The 18011-nt window shown below is 36.3% G+C and overlaps 1 protein-coding gene across 1 annotated transcript; it reads left to right on the top strand.

Moving 5' to 3' along the window:
• The first annotated feature begins 385 nt into the window (after positions 1-385).
• On the top strand, positions 386-17798 carry LOC136205233 (protein VACUOLELESS1). Its single transcript, XM_065995743.1, has 14 exons — positions 386-1350; positions 1746-2036; positions 2305-2440; positions 3253-3371; positions 3460-3552; positions 8838-8927; positions 9023-9244; positions 9362-9435; positions 13875-13929; positions 14159-14340; positions 16468-16597; positions 16692-16794; positions 17249-17346; positions 17439-17798. Exons 1-14 carry the CDS (start codon positions 526-528, stop codon positions 17601-17603), a joined length of 2583 nt encoding a protein of 860 aa, XP_065851815.1. The 5' UTR covers positions 386-525; the 3' UTR covers positions 17604-17798.
• The last annotated feature ends 213 nt before the right edge of the window (positions 17799-18011 follow it).

The raw sequence follows: 18011 nt of genomic DNA, 5'->3' as shown, positions 1-18011 counted from the left end.
AAAGCCATCTTGAGGCTTCGTCCTGCCTTCGATTCTCTTGCCTTCTCCCATATTTATAGGGAGCAAAACCGCGTGGCGGATCGCTTGGCAGCTGCTGGGCATGGGGGATGTTAGGTGTTTCTACCCTTTCCGTTCCTCCTTCTTTTCTGTTACATTCTCTTCTTGAGGATATGATTGGTGTCAGTCTTCCTAGACTGATCACGGATTAGATTTTTGTTTGTTTGTTTTTTTTCTTCCCTTCTTACCAAAAAAATTTTTGCCTTTTCCAACAGCAAACAACAACCAGTAACATCAAACAGCAGTTAAAACAAACAAGACCCGTCCTAAACCAAACTGAATTACAAAATAAAAGAAAACCGATTGGATTTGGATTCGACTTCTAAATTTTACGGAATTATAGTAGGCCCTTACAACAGTTGGAAAGAAAACCATTCCCTCGCCTTAATAATGAATGCTCTTTACTTCGAATTCTTTGAATAATTTGAGATCAACTTTTGATTTCATCAACTGCTCATCCTCCCGACAATGGCCAACGTCTCTGTCGCGGCAGAATGGCAACTGCTCGCCGATCGTTTTTACCGGAAGCTGGAAATATATCAATTGCGGTGGAAGCACATCGACTTGAGCCGTTACAAGGTGGCCTGCGCCCCATTCGGTGGTCCAATTGCTGTAATCCGTGATGATTCTAAGATTGTACAGCTCTATGCCGAATCCGCACTCCGTAAACTTCGCATATTCAACTCTGCTGGCGTTCTCATCTCCGAAACCGTCTGGAAACACCCTGGTGGCCGCTTGATCGGCATGTCATGGACTGAAGATCAAACCCTAATCTGCATAGTCCAAGATGGGACAATTTATCGATATAATACTGATTCAGAGTGTCTCGAACCCAACTTTTCTATGGGGAAAGAGTGCTTCGAACAGAATGTGGTGGAATGCGTGTTTTGGGGGAATGGTGTGGTGTGTTTGACGGAAGCAGGAAAGTTTTTCTGCGTGGCGGATTTTAAGGATATAAAGCCATATAAGCTGGCGGATCCCTTGATTGGGATTGAAGAGGAGTTGCCGCATTGCATAGCTGTGATTGAACCGCAGTATACTTTGTCCGGCAACGTGGAGGTTTTGTTGGGACTTGGGGATGGGATTGTGATTATAGATGAGGATGAGGTAAGACAGGTAGAGGTGAAGACTAAGGCGTTTATAAGGGGTGAGCCTGACCAGTTGCTATATCTGGGGCCAGTGCAGAAAATTGTGCTGTCATATGATGGCCAGTATTTTGCTTGTTTTACCCATGACGGGACTCTTTTTCTGTTGAATTCCCGCTTTGAATATGTCCATAAGTATCAATGTGAGGTAAAGATGCTCCTTTTCCAATTGCATTATGTATTATGCAACTGGGTGGTTTATGGGGTGTTGGACTGTGGAATGGGTTGGCCATATGCTTTCTTATATAACAAGTGTTATTTCTTTCTTGTTTATCTTGCTCCTCTAACTCAAACTTGTAGATCTTATTTTCATATTGTGTATGAAAGTGATGGATTCTTTGGTTATCTGTGATGGTAAAAAGTTCTATACTGTGTCACATTTACATTACTTTGTTATAGAAAGCTTGTAGGGTCTAATTTACTGCTCTAAAATCATAGGATCCTAAACTTTTAATTTCAGCTATTTATGTTTATCTTTTTATTTTATCTGGAGAACTAATTCAAGTTGTATTTATATCTTCTTAAATCCTTTACCATACACAGTCAGCCCTTCCTCCTCAGCAGATGGCCTGGTGTGGGTTGGACAGTGTCCTGCTTTATTGGGATGATATGCTTTTGATGGTGGGTCCTTCTGAAGAATGTCTATCCTATATTTATGATGAACCTTTGATTCTTATTCCTGAGAGTGATGGAGTGAGAATATTAACTAACACAACTATGGAGTTCCTTCAACGTGTACCGGATTCTACTGTGACTATCTTTAAGATAGGAAGCACTTCACCTGCATCATTACTATTTGATGCATTGGATCATTTTGATAGGCGAAGTGCTAAGGTACGCCACTTATTGTTTTCTGACCATGATAATTTTTATAATCTTGCATTATTAATGCTTAATTTAGTTACGCAATTGAATTGCACACTTCATGAAAATGTTTGTGTATTTCTAGCAAAATTTACTTATTTATCTGGTTGAATTACCATCCACAATTACTATCCTTTTATTTTTTTTTCATACAGTTGGTAGTCTGTATAAGCAAGCTATATTAGTTAATTAACTCAAATTTCTATTGAGGAAATTCCAATTTTTCTTCGTTCACTAGGCTGATGAAAATTTAAGATTGATTCGCACATCCTTGCCTGAAGCTGTTGAAGCATGTGTTGATGCTGCTGGTCATGAATTTGATGTTTCCCGTCAACGGGCTCTGCTAAGAGCTGCAAGCTATGGCCAAGCATTTTGTAGGTGACTTTTGACACCATCAAAAGTTGTCAGTACCATATAAGGATACATTTTGAGGGTATTGCATGATAATATGGCATTATTTGATGTAATTCAGTTCTTATTAATTTCACTCACCTAGTGCAGATCATAAGTGAATGAATTTTCAGATGGAGATATTATATATTCATGTTTTGCATCTGGACGCTTTTCACATTTTAAGCCTGTGAATGAACTATTAGGATGGTACAAAGTTTACTTGTGTCCATCATATAGTTGCATAGGAAAGAAGTGACTACTTTAATTAGTATGAGGGTCTTGGTATCTTTGATAGATGAGCATTTGGAAGGGGTATCTTGCATTCAGTTTTTGCTTGACAGTGTTAGTTCCATGTGGGGATTATTTTTGATCTAGGAGCTTATGGGCAGTATATTAAATTCAATGCATAGTATATATAGGCCACGTATGTTCTGTTTCATGGACATGCCACTGTTATTTATGCCATTCATGTCTTGTATTGGCATAGCTTATGTTACATTTACTCTTTGTGCTATGAATGGCCGGAAAGAGAAGCATTATGGTCTTTAAAACAGTGTATTCAGGACTATAGATAATGCAATCTGATACCAATGTGCTGCCTGGAATTCCCATTTTATAATGTGCCTTTTGATAACTTTACAAGTGTACTTCCATTTGATGATGTGTGTTCCTCGTTCCTTAGTTATATATGTATGCTTCTTAACCATACTGATTTTCAATAACATACCGTGGTATAGTTTTTTTCTTTTTTTTTATACCTCTTCTGATTTCTATTCTTGGTATTGATATGTAGTTGGCTTTGGAAGCAATTTTCAACGTGACCGCATTCAAGAGATGTGCAGAACTTTGCGAGTCTTAAATGCTGTGCATGACCCTCAGATTGGTGTCCCTCTAAGTATCCGACAATACAAGGTTCAATCTGTCCTAATTGAGCTTACAATTTCAATATTCCACGTGCATGTATTTCTTGAGATATACTGAACACACCTCTTGCATTCAGTCCCTTACAGCACCTGTGCTGATTGGTCGTTTGATTAATGCTCATCTGCACCTTCTTGCATTACGAATATCAGAGTACCTTGGAATGAATCAAGTAAGTATTAAACCATGAGTTACCATTTGTTCCATGTTCTTTGTTGCTCTTCCGGTATGCGCAATTCGTGTAAGGTTGAAATTTGTCGCAGGGCAGTTTGCAGGCTAGTTATCAAGGTAGATTTTGGGTTTATTTGATGACGACAGTATGGTTATGTAAACACCTAGAATGGTTAAAGGTAGCTCCAATATGTGGACTGCTTTTGAAAAAAAAGAGTCCAAATGAGTGCAGAAAATCCAAACCTCAATTCATGTAATTTTTAGTTCATGTTAATTTTAGCAATAAGCTACAAACTGGAAATAATAATATGTTAAGCATTAAGAAGAGTAATTGGATACAATACTTTGAGTATAGTAGAGGGGCAAGGAAGGAGGGAAAAACAGATAAGAATTGGATTATAATACTTTTCTGTTTCAATTAGGATGTTATCAATGCGGAAGTTGCCGTCGAACTGTCAAAACTAGTTCTAATCTTGTAAAGATTCAAATGCATGTGGAAGCCAATGACTAATAATGTTCTAATTTCTAAACCAAGGTCTCAAATGTGACTTAAAAATAATACAAAGGAAACTCATTGATTGTCCAACACAACTAGAAATTACTAAATAGGCGAGTTAGAATTTGGAGTAGGATAAGCATATAATACCTTCCTTGAATGTCTCAAATAACCCTCATGTTAAGTATAAAGCATAATTTTATGTTTCTTTAGTGTTTATACTTTATTTTTCTTAAGTTTCGTTTTCGGCATTGAACTTTGAGTATTTCATTGAGGAGACAATATTCAGCGTGGGGTTCAATTGGTGTCTTTGAGTCTTGATAGTTGACATCAATTCCTCTTGGTGTGCCATTGGTTTCTTGAGTTGATAGTTGACATCAATTCTCCTTGATGTACTATTCGTTTCATTGGAGCATCAAAATATTGTGATTCATATACTCTTTTGAAGCTTAAAGAATGGAGAGGCTTGTTTTTTTGTGCTTGTAGTTGTACAAGTTGTCGTGATTTGAGGGTTTTGAAATCTAAAAATATAGAGAATAGATGTTCAGAAATTTCTGAAGGGAAATTTACATTGGGCATAAAAATCTAAAGTTGAAAATAGGAATATGTAACCGAAGTATTTTCCATTGGTTAACAGTCATTTTGACCAGCTGTTACGAAGTATCAGAGTTCAGAGATTTTTATGTTAAGATTTGATGTTTAGGGGCCAGGGTAGTGCTAGGCTATGAAGCACGGAAACGTTCGGGGATCTGCGTTTAGTGGCACTATAAAAGTAACAAGTTTTTGTATTTCTTGAGTTATCAATTTCTATATACATATAATAATTGTTTATATTCCATGGATTTGGTACTTTTATAAAATTATATTTTTAATATTTATAAATATGCCTCTATATTTTTAATATTTACACGTTTCCGTTTCCTATATTTTTCAGAAATTCCATTTGCCGTTTCGGTTTCAGTTTCTGTTTCCGTTTCCGTGCATCATAGGTGCTAGGAGGGTCATGGCAGTTTTTAACCCAAAAAATAAGTATAATTAACTAGCGAGATATAAACTAAGGTGCCGTTTGATAAAACTGAAAATTAAGTACTGAAAAAATAAGTACTGAATTTTAAGTGCTGAATATTATAAGTGCTGAAAATATTGAGTGATATAATTATTAGAAAAATATTAGTTGATAATGTTTAACTTAAAATATTAAGTTAAAAATTTTAACTTATCAAAATAAGTGATTTTTAACTTAATTTATTAATTTAAGTGGTGGAGAAATAATTGTTATCAAACGCACTTAAATTAAATAAGTGCTTAATATTTTAATTTAAATCATTAAGTAGCTTATCAAACAAGGCCTAAGACTAATATATGAAAAAAAAGAAGTTGTAGAATCAACTAATCCAGGAAGCTGTTTGTAGTATCTATCTAGTACTCCCTCCTCTCAAGTTGGAGAAATAAATTAAGACCTATATATGAAAAAATAGTTGTAGAATCAGCTAATCTAGGAAGCTGTTTGTAGTTCTAGTAGTACTCTTTCTCAAGTTGGAGAATGGATTTCAAATATTCCCAACTTGCTTATAAGACCTGAAATCTGGATGTTGGGAGTCCCTTACTGAGCAAATAGATTAATTGCCTAACCAATCTTTGTTACTTTCCCTTTTCAACCGTTGTTATCTTTACTATCATCTGAAAAGCTATGACTTTTAACAAATAAGAGCACTAAATTCTTTTCCACTTATCATGTCAGTTTCCTTCAAAAGATCCAGTCCAGCACAAACTTTCAATCAGATAATGATTCCTTCTCAAGAGCAGGCACTTCAATCCCAAGAAAGTATTTTTAGTTTTTCAAGAGTTGGCAACTTCAATCCCAAGAAGCAAACGTCTTTCATAATGTTGGATGATAACACTTGTACTTTGAGAATCAGAATACCCCAAAAATATGCATTATAAATTATAGTCACTTGCATCAAGTTCAGTTCTACTTTACATATCGATTTGGGAAAAAACAACACAGCCAAAAATCTTGCGTGTTAATATTATAAGCTGCTGTTAACACAGTTTCATCACATAATTGTTGGCTAGATGTGTTTTAAAAATAATAGATCTAGTGACTTCTAAGGGTGCCTTTTTTTTTTCTCTGCTATCCCATTCAGTTTGGAGTATGAATACATGTTGATTCATGTACAATTCCTTGCTTTTGAAAGATATTTCTAGAATTTGATTGAAATATTCTTTTGCCTTTATCAAACCTGACTCACTTTATGGAAATATCAAATTGGTTTAGAATCATTTTGTGAAAAGTTTGAAATATAAAGTTCACTTCAGATTATTATTTCCTAAGATAAAGCCAAGTAGTTTTTGTGTAATTGTCATCATGGGTTTGGAAGTTTATGGTTCATACATCTGAATGTATCAAGAAAGAAGGTTTGGAAACTCTTCCTAATAGAATAAGGAACCCTTATGACGTCTTGGAAACTCTCAAACATCAGACCGATAATTAGTGTTAATATTAGAAAATTTAATGAAGAATTTGTTTAGTAAACTAAAGGACTGATGTCGTTGTCTGTAATTGAGAGAGAATGTGGCATTAGTGGAAATGTATTGGATCAAACTAATAGCTGGCCAAAAGTTTGGAAGGTTTGTTCCAGGAGAATGAAGGATTCCAAGGATGTGGGGCCATCACAAGGGAAAAAAGAGGTTTATTACAACAGTTAGATAGTAGGGAAATCTGGTAGGGGTAGTGGGGGACTTAAGAGGATATTTGTAGTGAGTGATCTTGATATGAACTAAGAATTGACATATTACAGGTTATATGATCAATTGCTCGAGTCAATGACGTCAAGATTTATATGATTGGGACAAGTGTCACTAAAAGCAACACTAGTCGGATGATTACCTGCTTGAGCGACAGAACAAGAACTAGAAGAAAGCCTGTTGAGAGAACCTCTTATCTTTTACTTCATCATTGTTAAGTCCTTCGATGTCCATCTCACCTTCAGCAAATTTTTCCTTAGTTGTTTCATCAGTTACAGAACCATTGACTTCCCCCCTTTGAGATTTGATTTCATTGAGAACCTGCTTCTTTACATATAGCTTAATCGATAGTTTCTTTTTGGGTCCATAGTCAATCTTTATTGGGTGGTTATATATCATTTGCTTCCAAGTGTTTCTACCTCCACTGTATCTGTAAGACATCGCTGCTGAACTTTGAGTCAGTAGTCGTTCCAGCATAACTATTCTCAGTCTTTTCACCCCACACCAGGCAAAGAACTTCATTAAGAGATGGCAATTTATCGTTTCCCAAAATCTATACTCGACTTTGATCAATTATCTACATTTAAGCCAGCAAGGAATTGAAAAGTTCTATCAGTTTTCGCAGCCTATACAAGGGTTTGAGCATCCTCACTACACTTCATCTTCAAGTTTTGATAATGATCAAGTTCTGTACATAGGCTGGTTATAATATTATGATACTTGCTTATGGAAAGGCTAAGATGCCATGTTTTTGAAAGCTTTGATCTGATCTCATATATGATAACATCTTGCATTTTAGAAAGTTCTCTTGACTGTATCCAGAATCTCCTTAGGAATGCTTACTCACCCTGGTTGCATAAAGTTGTGAAGCCAAGGCATCATGATTGAATCTTCTTCATCCCCATGCTTGGTACCTTGGATCATCTAACCTAGGATTTGTGCCATTGAGACAACTAAATCTCACCCCTTCCCTATAAGTCTTCAGTGTCTGTAACCATTAAATATATTCGTTTTCCATCCAACCTATAAGCTGCATTCATATTGTGCAATTCTCCAGAATCAGAATTTGGAGGATTGATAGGAGGCTTCCTTGTCGCCACAGGAGTTTCCTGAAGAGTTAGACATCTTTCAGAGATTTGGAATGGAAAGGGAAAAAATGATTAAGAAAAATGTCAATATTGCCCAAAAGACTAATTTCATTTGGATGAAGTTGTCCTTTTTCTTGAGCCAGTGCAATTCATCTCAGGTTTACAAGTTTAAGGGTCAATCTTGGGAAACCAAGACAATTTCAGAGTCCTAATTAGATTACCATTCTTTAATATTCTGCTCATAGGTTTGCATTTATTTCCTAGTCTTATTTAGTTTAGGATTCTATAATATTCTGCGATTAGGTTTGCGTTTATATAGGCTTGCTTATTTCCTAGTCCTATTTTGCTTAGGATTCTTTGAAATTTTATTTTCCTAAGCTGTTTAATTCCAAAGAGGAGTCCTGGTTTCTTTTTCTTCTGTACCCTAATTAAAGGAAATTGATTTCATTAATAAAGCAAGTATTATTTGACCATAAATTCTAAGAGATTCAGAGTTATCTCTAATGAGCTTCAGATCAGTTTCACCATTGGTAGGAAGAAGAGGAAGGGAGACTTACTTCCTGACTTTAAGGTTCAAGGATCATAACTCAATCCAAAGCTCGGGAACTTAACAGTCTATGTGTCAGAAAAAAAGTTCATTTGCACCAATTTATCTTGAAGGTAAAGGTTTAGGAAAGTTTGTGTACTTGTGGCTGCTCATGAGTATCATGTCTGGCTTGCTTGTGGAAACTGGAAAGCGCTGAAATATATTTTTCCTGAATAAAGCAGTTGATATTTACAATGTAATGCACAATTGCATGTTGCTTCAAATTGCTTGGATGTTGGGCATGAATTTGGCAATTGCTTTGTTATCATATTGTGAACTGGCTAGATGACCTTGATGCAGATAGTCTTTTATTGGTCGAGTATGAAACCATTCTGTGAATTTACTTTTCCTTCTTTATGTTGGTGTAGGAGGTAGTGATAATGCATTGGGCATGTTCAAAGATAACAGCTTCTCTATCAATTCCTGATGCAACTCTTCTTGACATCTTGCTTGACAAGGTTAATTCTTCCTTTGACAATTTTATGGGCTAACTTCAAAAACTTTAGCATGCAGCTTAATTTACAAATGAAAAATACGGCCATTTGTGTTGCAGCTAAAACTATCAAAGGGTATATCATATGCAGCAGTTGCAGCCCATGCTGATAAGAGTGGTCGCCGGAAGTTGGCTGCTATGCTTGTTGAGAATGAACCACGCTCGTCCAAACAGGTTCCTCTTTTGTTAAGCATTGGGGAAGAAGATACAGCGCTGACAAAGGCAATTGATAGTGGTGATACTGACCTTGTTTACCTTGTTCTGTTTCATATTTGGCTCAAGGTATGGTGTTTGCAACTTATATTTCTTGTGCCTATAAGGCAGGGCAATATTGATGTGGCTGTATGCAAAAATTGATGGTTAATTAGTCGTTTTTTAATGTATTTGTACTTGATACAGAGGCCAGCTTTAGAATTTTTCGGAACTATTCAAGCCAGACTAGTAGCACGTGATTTGTTTATAGCCTATTCCCGGTAGGTATACACATTGAAGTTATTTCCTTCCCAAAAATTTTGGTTTTCATTATTTTCTTCTTTATGATGAGCAGTATGTGACAATTGAAAGCTCTTACTGCATTTGAGCTATTTTAATTGCTTGTAGCTCAAGTGCACTTGTAGGCAATGCAATGGAATTTCATAATTTTATAAGTTACCTAATTATCGGAATCGTAGAATAAATGTAATTAAGTGCAATTATTTCTTTCCTAGTTTAGGTAGCTCTCTCATGTATATATAGGTGTGTTTATGCAACCATATGAATACGAGAATTCTATTTTCCATTCTTCTTGCTATTTACGTGGTATCAGAGCCTAGTTTGGCTTGTTTTTTGGGTTTAACATGAATTTCAGAGTTGCCCTGGTGGTTTCACAGTCAGACTGCCGTTGTGAATTGTTAAGTATATATTGTGAGGTGTATAGCTGTAGAAATAATATAGGTAGTAGTTAGCATTTATTTCCTTTTCCTAGTTAGACTCTAACTCTCTATGTAAATACCTATACCCTTTTCATAATCAATATTGAGAATTCTCTCAATCTCTTTTGTTATTTTGACCAAGTGTGCAAACGTCTTCGGGACCTAGGGTTCCACCCATTCTTCTCACCACCGACCTCCGGCCACCTACTACTCTCACCGCCCCTCCCAATCACTTGCCCGTGCTTCGACAAGTGAAGCCCACGTGCCACCGTCACTGGGCGACCCTCCTCCACGAGCCGACGAGTGAGGGTACGTCTGGACACCGTCAGCCACCTCTCCACCTCTGATTGACATCATCGGCTTTGTCTCGTCATCCTCGGCCTGCCTGTCCACTTCGTTTCTGCTTCCGGTAACTCTGACTGGGTCCAACTATATCTATTGGTCTAAAATCATTAAGATCATAGTTGTAAAAGTCGAAAGCCGAGCCGAGGCGACAAGGGAAAAGTATAGCCTCGAGGCGAGGCGACCGCCTCTCTCACGTGATTAGTAAAACACAAAAAATAAGACCATAACTCAAATTGACTAGTCTAACTTCTAAAGTTGTAAAACAAAATAAAACTTCTAGTCTAATACTAAGATCCTAATTCCTAATAACATATCAAACAAAATCATCATTAATCCAAATACTCATGGTCAAGCTCAATGTCATCATCAAGGTTTTCCACTTCTTCATCCACTTCCACTAATACTCATGTCCAAAAGCTTGCAAATTTTGGAAAATCAAACACTTGTAAGCTACTGTTTCAGACACTTTCATACATTTTCACAAGCTTTCATACAGTTTCAAACACTTCTTGTTCAGCATAACACTTACATAACTCATAATAAAGAGTAGAAATTTGGGAGAATGAAGATGAAGAAAAGAAAAATTGATGAAAGAAGAAGATTATAGAAAGGAAAATAGAACAAATGAGAACAGAGAAGAGTATAGAAAGAAAACTAAAAAAAAAAGAGAAGAGACAGTACTGAAGAGGAGGAGAGGAAGTATCTGTTTATGTCGATCGGCAGAAGAGGAAGTTTATGTAACTTACCGCCTAAGTGCAGAAGGCGACCGTCTCTCGCCTGCGGCGGCCAGGCGATCGTCTTCTGAATAACGCCCGCCTTCCAGTGCAGAAGGCGGGGAAAGGGATGCCTGGGTTGCCTCTCGCCTCAGGCGACCCAGGGGATCGCCTTTGGCAACTATGATTAAGATATATGAAGACTCAAGATCCGTAAATAGATTGGATGGTAGATGATGCTTGTCTGTTTTTCGGAATCAAGAACTGCATTGATACGACAATTGTTGGTATGGTTCATCATTTTGAGTATGTCAAACAATTTATGGACTACTTGCAATATTTATATGCTAGCAAGGGTAATGGCTCTCACTTATATGATACTTATGATTCCTTCTATACCAGTGATCGCCAAAGTCAATCTGCTCAGGATTACTATATGCAACTACGGAAATATTTGAGCAGCTGAATGAATTGATCCCTTTGAGCACTGATATCAAAGTGTTGCAAGCTCAACGGAACAAATGTTTGTTCTCCTCTATTTATGACTTGGCTCTGATTTTGAGGGTGTTACTTGCGAATTTGTTACACATGTAATTTACCCGAACCCCATTTAAGGCTTTGGTAAAAATGTCTCCAAGTTGTGGAAATGATGTTTTCTTCTAGCTTTTCACGAACGAAGTGGCAGTACGTTCATGGAACACATGATTGGAAGCAATATGAAGGGCTGCTTGATTATCACACCATAACTTTCCTGCATGATGACCTTCAAGAATAAGTTTACATGGAGCAACCACCATGGTTTGTTGCTCAGGGAGTATGGCAAAGTCTATCGTGGAAATGACGTTTATTGGTGTCAAAGAATGTTGTGGAAATGATGTTTTCTTCTAGCTTTTCACGAACAAAGTGGCAGTACGTTCATGGAACACATGATTGGAAGCAATATGAAGGGCTGCTTGATTATCACACCATAACTTTCCTGCATGATGACCTTCAAGAATAAGTTTACATGGAGCAACCACCATGGTTTGTTGCTCAGGGAGTATGGCAAAGTCTATCGTCTCCGCAAATCTCTATATGGGTTGAAACAAAGTCTTCGCGCATGGTTTGAGAAGTTTGGGGGTGAAGAAATGCAAGTGTGATCACTCTGTTTTCTGCTCCGGGTATCATTGTCCTTGTTGTCTATGTAGACGATATTTTTATTACCGCTAGTGACACTTTAGTGCGCCTATTCTGTTAGTGTTGTCAGTCAGTTTATGTCTTCTCCCACCATTGATCACCGGAAGTAGACAAGGATGATAGAAGATCCACTGTCGGTTTCCGTTTCTTTGTTGGAGATCATTTTTAGTTTCTTGGAAGAGCAAGAAACAACATCTTTCTTATTCCAGTGCAGAATCTAAATATCGAGCAAATCAGTGTGCGAGATTATGTGAATTCGTCATCTCTTTTCTGAACTTGGATTCAAGGTCACCACTCCAGCAAAGTTATGGTTGATAATCGAGCAGCCCTTTATATTAATTCCAATCCTGTGTTCCATGAACGTACCAAGCATAAGTAGACTGCCACTTTGTCCGTGAAAAGCTAGAAGAAAACATCATCTCCACAGCATACATTGACACCAATGAACAACTTGGAAACACTTCCTCCAAAGCCTTAATTGGGGTTCGGGTAAATTGCATGTGTAACAAGCTGGGCATGACAAATATCTATGCTCCACCTTGAGGGGGAGTGTTAAGTATATATTGTGAGGTATACAGCTGTAGACAATAATATAGGTAGTAGTTAGCATTTATTTCCTTTTCCTAGTTAGACTAACTTTCTGTATAAATACCTATGCCCTTTTCATAATCAATATTGAGAATTCTCTCAATCTCTTGTGTTTGATTACGTCAGCAAACCTTTGGACCTAGGGTTCCAGGTTTGGTTTATGGGTTGTGTTTCTCATGATTTATTTTCTGTCTTGTAAGCAGTGTGAGTTTTTGTTTGATGATGTAAAGGTATTTCCTAATCTGCCCTTGAGGGAAGATGTTAGGGTTCCATACTTTTGATTGGGATTTTTTCTGGGTTTAGTTTCTGATTTGAATTTCCCACGATTTATTTTCTGTACTAAAAACAGCTTTGATTTCTTTGGACGATATTGTTTTGAGACTCTGTCTCAGTGCTCTTTCTACTTGATTGTACCTTGTTGGTTGGCCTCTCCCCAGAATCGGGTCGCCACCTTCCGCCGGAGTGGCTTCTTTCTCCAGTGTCCTCTCCTCCTCTGCCTGATTATTATGTTTGTTTCTTCTGGGTCAAGTTGCTCTGTGTTAGTATGCACTGACAAACCCTCCTTTTGACATGATTTATTTTGTTACGTGTGTTTGTACCAAGTTGGGCATGATTAATATCTATGCTCCAACTTGAGGGGAGTGTATGGAATGTCATAATTGTATATAGTTGTACCTAATTATAGGAATCAAATCCCTTAATCATAGGAATCACATAATAAATGTAATTATTTCTTTCCTAGTTTAGGTAACGCTCTCGTGTATATATAGGTGTGTTAATGCACCATAAATACAAGAACTCTATTTTCTGCTCTTCTTCCTATTTACTCCAAGTATTCTACTTGGAGTGAAGGGTGAAGGGATAAGTGACTGGTAACAATTTTTAAGTGTGTGTATAAAGGGATTATGAAGTAGACATGTTGATTTTTTTTGATAATGGGTGATATATGTAGGGGCCTTGATATGAAGTAGCTATTAGGTGATGAACGTTCGATACCTTAATCTATTGTTGATATCAAGGATCCATTTTTTGTCATGTTTTGGTGCATGATCAACATTTGATTCCTTTAATGCTTTAATTTTTTTTCTGCTATTGTCAGCCACGGCTTCCAAGTTTTTGTTTTATCTTATTTATTTATATATTTTTAATATATCTTTATGTTGGCATGATTTCTCATAGGTGTTACAAGCATGAATTTCTGAAGGACTTCTTCCTATCAACTGGGCAGCTTCAAGTAGGTTTGAAGTTTCTAATAATGGCCAACTTGTGAACATTTTTGGGTAGGATTGATGAAGATATATGACTGATATTGTACAACTTAAAATATGAAGAGATTTAGTTGAAAAATAAATTCAACACAAATAGAATCCAGAATGGCGTGGGACACATTTCAGCAATTCTGATTTTAAGCTGTACATTCATTGCCAACCTAATTTGTTCACTTGATATGAACATTCTTGTAGGACGTGGCATTTCTTTTATGGAAAGAATCATGGGAACTAGGGAAAAATCCAATGGCAAGTAAAGGATCTCCTCTCCATGGTCCACGGATAAAGCTCATTGAAAAGGCACAAAGCCTTTTCTCAGAGACTAAGGAACACACCTTTGAGTCGAAAGCTGCTGAAGAGCATGCAAAATTGTTGAGGTAGGGGATGCCAAAACTTAATGGTTCTAATCACCACATGAATGAACCAATTTTAATAGTCTTGATTTGATAATATTGCAAGAAATTGTGTTACTACAGTTTTATGCATTTTGCACGTCAGCACCAACAGATTATAGGGCATTCTTAAGCAGTTATTTTGGCAATCAATTGTAAACTCTTTTAGTTTCTCATTAGTTACTATGTAGCTATTGATCTTTTGCTAGAAATTGATTCCAGCCTTTGTCAAGAATCTGTCTTTGATTTCTTATTGAGTAGATAGTTTTTTAACGCGTATACTACATTTGTTTGGTACAAAACAACTTGCCTATGGAACTATTCTTTGTAAGAAATATTTCTAGGGGCTTAGTACATTAGGAGCCCCCTGAACTTGGCCCATGAACTTACAAAGTGTCTCGTTTACCCCCATGAACTTGCTTAAAGTGACATGATTAGCTCCCTAAGTGACATGATTATCACTTTAAGCAAGTTTAAAGTAATCTATTAGCCACCTTAATTTGTTTAAAGCGACTTATTGGCCTCCTGAACTTGCTTAAAATGACATGATTAGCTCCCTAAGTCCACGTGGCATAACGTGATTGGATTTGGGGAAGTTGAAATTTATCACTTTAACCAAGTTCAGCGGGCCAGTAGATCATCACTATAAGCAAGTTCAGGAGGCCAATAAGTCACTTTAAACAAATTAACGTGGCTAATATATTACCTTAAGCAAGTTCAAGGGGCTAACGATACACTTTGTAAGTTCAGTGGGGCAATAAACTTTTAAGCCAAGTTTAAGGGGCTCCTTATGTATTAAGCCTATTTCTAGGAGAATGGCTTGTGTTCTGTTGTTGCAATTATTTTAAATAATTTCCTTGAAAATCATTTATACTGACTAGATCACAGTAACAAGGATTAATTTTCTTTCTGATGTAATTAAATTTTCTATAATAACAACATTATGAATGTAAAATAACACGACAATTAAAATTGGAGATTTCTAGTGATCAGCTAGAAGTGGCAAATCTGGTTACTGGTGGTAATGTGCGCTTGAGGCAACACTAAATCAAATATACTTAAATAGTTTTCTTCTATAAATGCGGTTATTTTCTTGTAGGATTTGGATATTGCCTGTTGAAGTGAACATGACAAGTCATGATAAAGTAATCTTAATTCTTAAAATGAACAGTTGAGATTAAATTGTTTGACTCACTTTTTAAAAACTAAACTTTATGAAATAATTAAATTTCAACAGTTCATTTGAATTGATGGTTAATTGCTTGAACATTACTGATCATGGTTTCTTGAAAAACATGATAGGGTCTAAAATCTTTCCTTCTGACTTTGTAAAATTTTCTGGAAAATTTCCCCTTTTCAGAGAAGGAAGTCATTTTCTTGAAAATAGCTTTATTTTCCTTTTGGATCAGGAGAATATTTTTTTTAATCTATTTCGTGTGAACACAACCTAAATTTGCACTTTTAGCTGATGATAGGTTTTATCAAATTGGTTGAAACTAGCAATAAGAGTAATATGTCAGCTTGAAATTTCACAAGCTTAAAGCATGCATGGAGGTATCCTTTTCAGAGAAGGAAGTCATTTCCTTGAAAATGGCTTTATTTTCCTTTTGAATCAGGAGAATATTTTTGTTAATCGATTTCGTGTGAACACAACCTAAATTTGCACTTTTAGCTAATTGGTTGAAACTAGCAATAACAGTAATATGTCAGCTTGAAATTTCACAAGCTTAAAGCATGCATGGAGCTATCTTTTTACCTTATTTTGTTGTTTCCTGTACGTACACTTATAAGTGCCAGTTACTCTTTAATTAGAAAGTATAATTGTCTTGAATATGATTCCCTTGTAAGAAATATTTTTTTGAGGTCAATTTGGCAGATCCTTAATAAGTGAAAGCAATTGCAAGTCATGAATTTCTCAGAATTTTATTGAACAGCATGTTGTAAAACAAATTTGATTGCTATATGGATGCTGAAATCAGTGTGTTGTTATGTAGGTCCTCATGTTTTCCGACCTCCAACCTTTTGTTCTTTGGCCATTTGCTTTTCAATTTGCTTGCCATTTTCTTGGTAACTGTAGTTTGTACTCATACTGATTACTCATAAATTGTGCAGAATTCAGCACGAGTTAGAAGTCTCGACGAAACAGGCAATATTTATTGATTCTAGTATCAGTGATACTATTAGAACATGCATTGTGTTAGGAAATCATCGAGCTGCAATGAAAGTGAAAACAGAGTTTAAGGTCCATATTGCTTACATTGATCCTTTCTTCTATGGTTATCCATTCAATTAAGATCCCCATTCATTTCATTGGTGTTACTGTTAATGTCCTACAGGTATCTGAGAAGAGGTGGTACTGGCTTAAAGTTTTTGCTTTGGCAACTATTAGAGATTGGGATGCCCTTGAAAAGTTCTCCAAGGAGAAGAGACCACCAATTGGTAAGATTTATTGTTTTAATTGAAAACTAATTTCTTCTGACTTTTGTTTATTTTAAGCAAAATGCTTGGATTAGGTAATATACACTATGGGTCAGTGAACTTACGGAACTATTTCTCCTTTCAACTTAGTCCTTGAACTTGTCATTACTGCCACAAATTCTATGTCCCCAATGAATGTAACTGCAAGTTAGAATTAGTTGATTTTGGTTTAGCTGCTTAACAACTTCCTGATTGTTAATCAGTGTTCATCTATGAAATTGGAATAAGTTAAATTTTCAGCAAGTGTAGCAATTACCTTAGTGTGATTCATGACTTAGCAACAGGCTCTCAAGATATAGAAATCATGTATTACTAATTCTTTATCAATTTTAGAGAATACGTGTCCTCTGTAATTTTACTAGGATCTGCTATCTTTGTTTCTAGTTTTCATTCTTTTTCTTTGGGCATTTGTTAGGTTTCAGACCTTTTGTGGAGGCATGCGTAGATGCTGATGAGAAGGGCGAAGCTCTTAAATATATTCCAAAACTTGCAGATCCCAGAGAGAAAGCTGAGGTTATTATTGTTGTTTCTTGGCATGTCTGCTATTTATTATCATCTTTTTTAATACAAAAATAAACTTAAAATTATATTCCTTATTTTTACAGGCTTATGCTCGGATCGGGATGGCAAAGGAAGCTGCAGATGCTGCATCTCAGGCAAAAGATGGAGAATTACTTGGTCGATTGAAATTGAGTTTTGCGCAAAACACCGCTGCTTCGTCAATTTTTGATACTCTACGAGATCGGCTGTCCTTTCAAGGCGTTTCATGAACATGATCATAGTTACTGCCTTTGATTTTGTTCATATAGTTTATTGAGTTTGCTGTGTGCTCATATTTTTTATTTGATGTGGAAGTGTATTGTAGGCATTCTGTTTGTTCACTTGATACATTTGGTATCAAGGCGTTGCATGTGATGCCTTTATTTATTTATTTATTAGGCGAGTAGCACTAGTTTTAAACATCACCTAACAAAGTTGCTTTAATTTTGACGTTCGATAAACCAACCAAAAATTTGGGCTTGAATTTACCATGTATCTACATGTGGTTCACAAGTCTAAACAGCATATGTTAGCAATTCTCTCTCAAGGGTTTTGAAGCTGGTGTTACCTGAAATGTGGGAGATGGAACAGGTCGGTTGTCTCGCTCCGTAAAAAGTTCTTTCCTTGATCTGCTCATT

This window comes from Euphorbia lathyris, chromosome 1 (assembly GCF_963576675.1).
Source record: "Euphorbia lathyris chromosome 1, ddEupLath1.1, whole genome shotgun sequence".
Lineage (NCBI taxonomy): Eukaryota > Viridiplantae > Streptophyta > Magnoliopsida > Malpighiales > Euphorbiaceae > Euphorbia > Euphorbia lathyris.
This window is presented reverse-complemented; position numbering and strand designations above follow the sequence as displayed.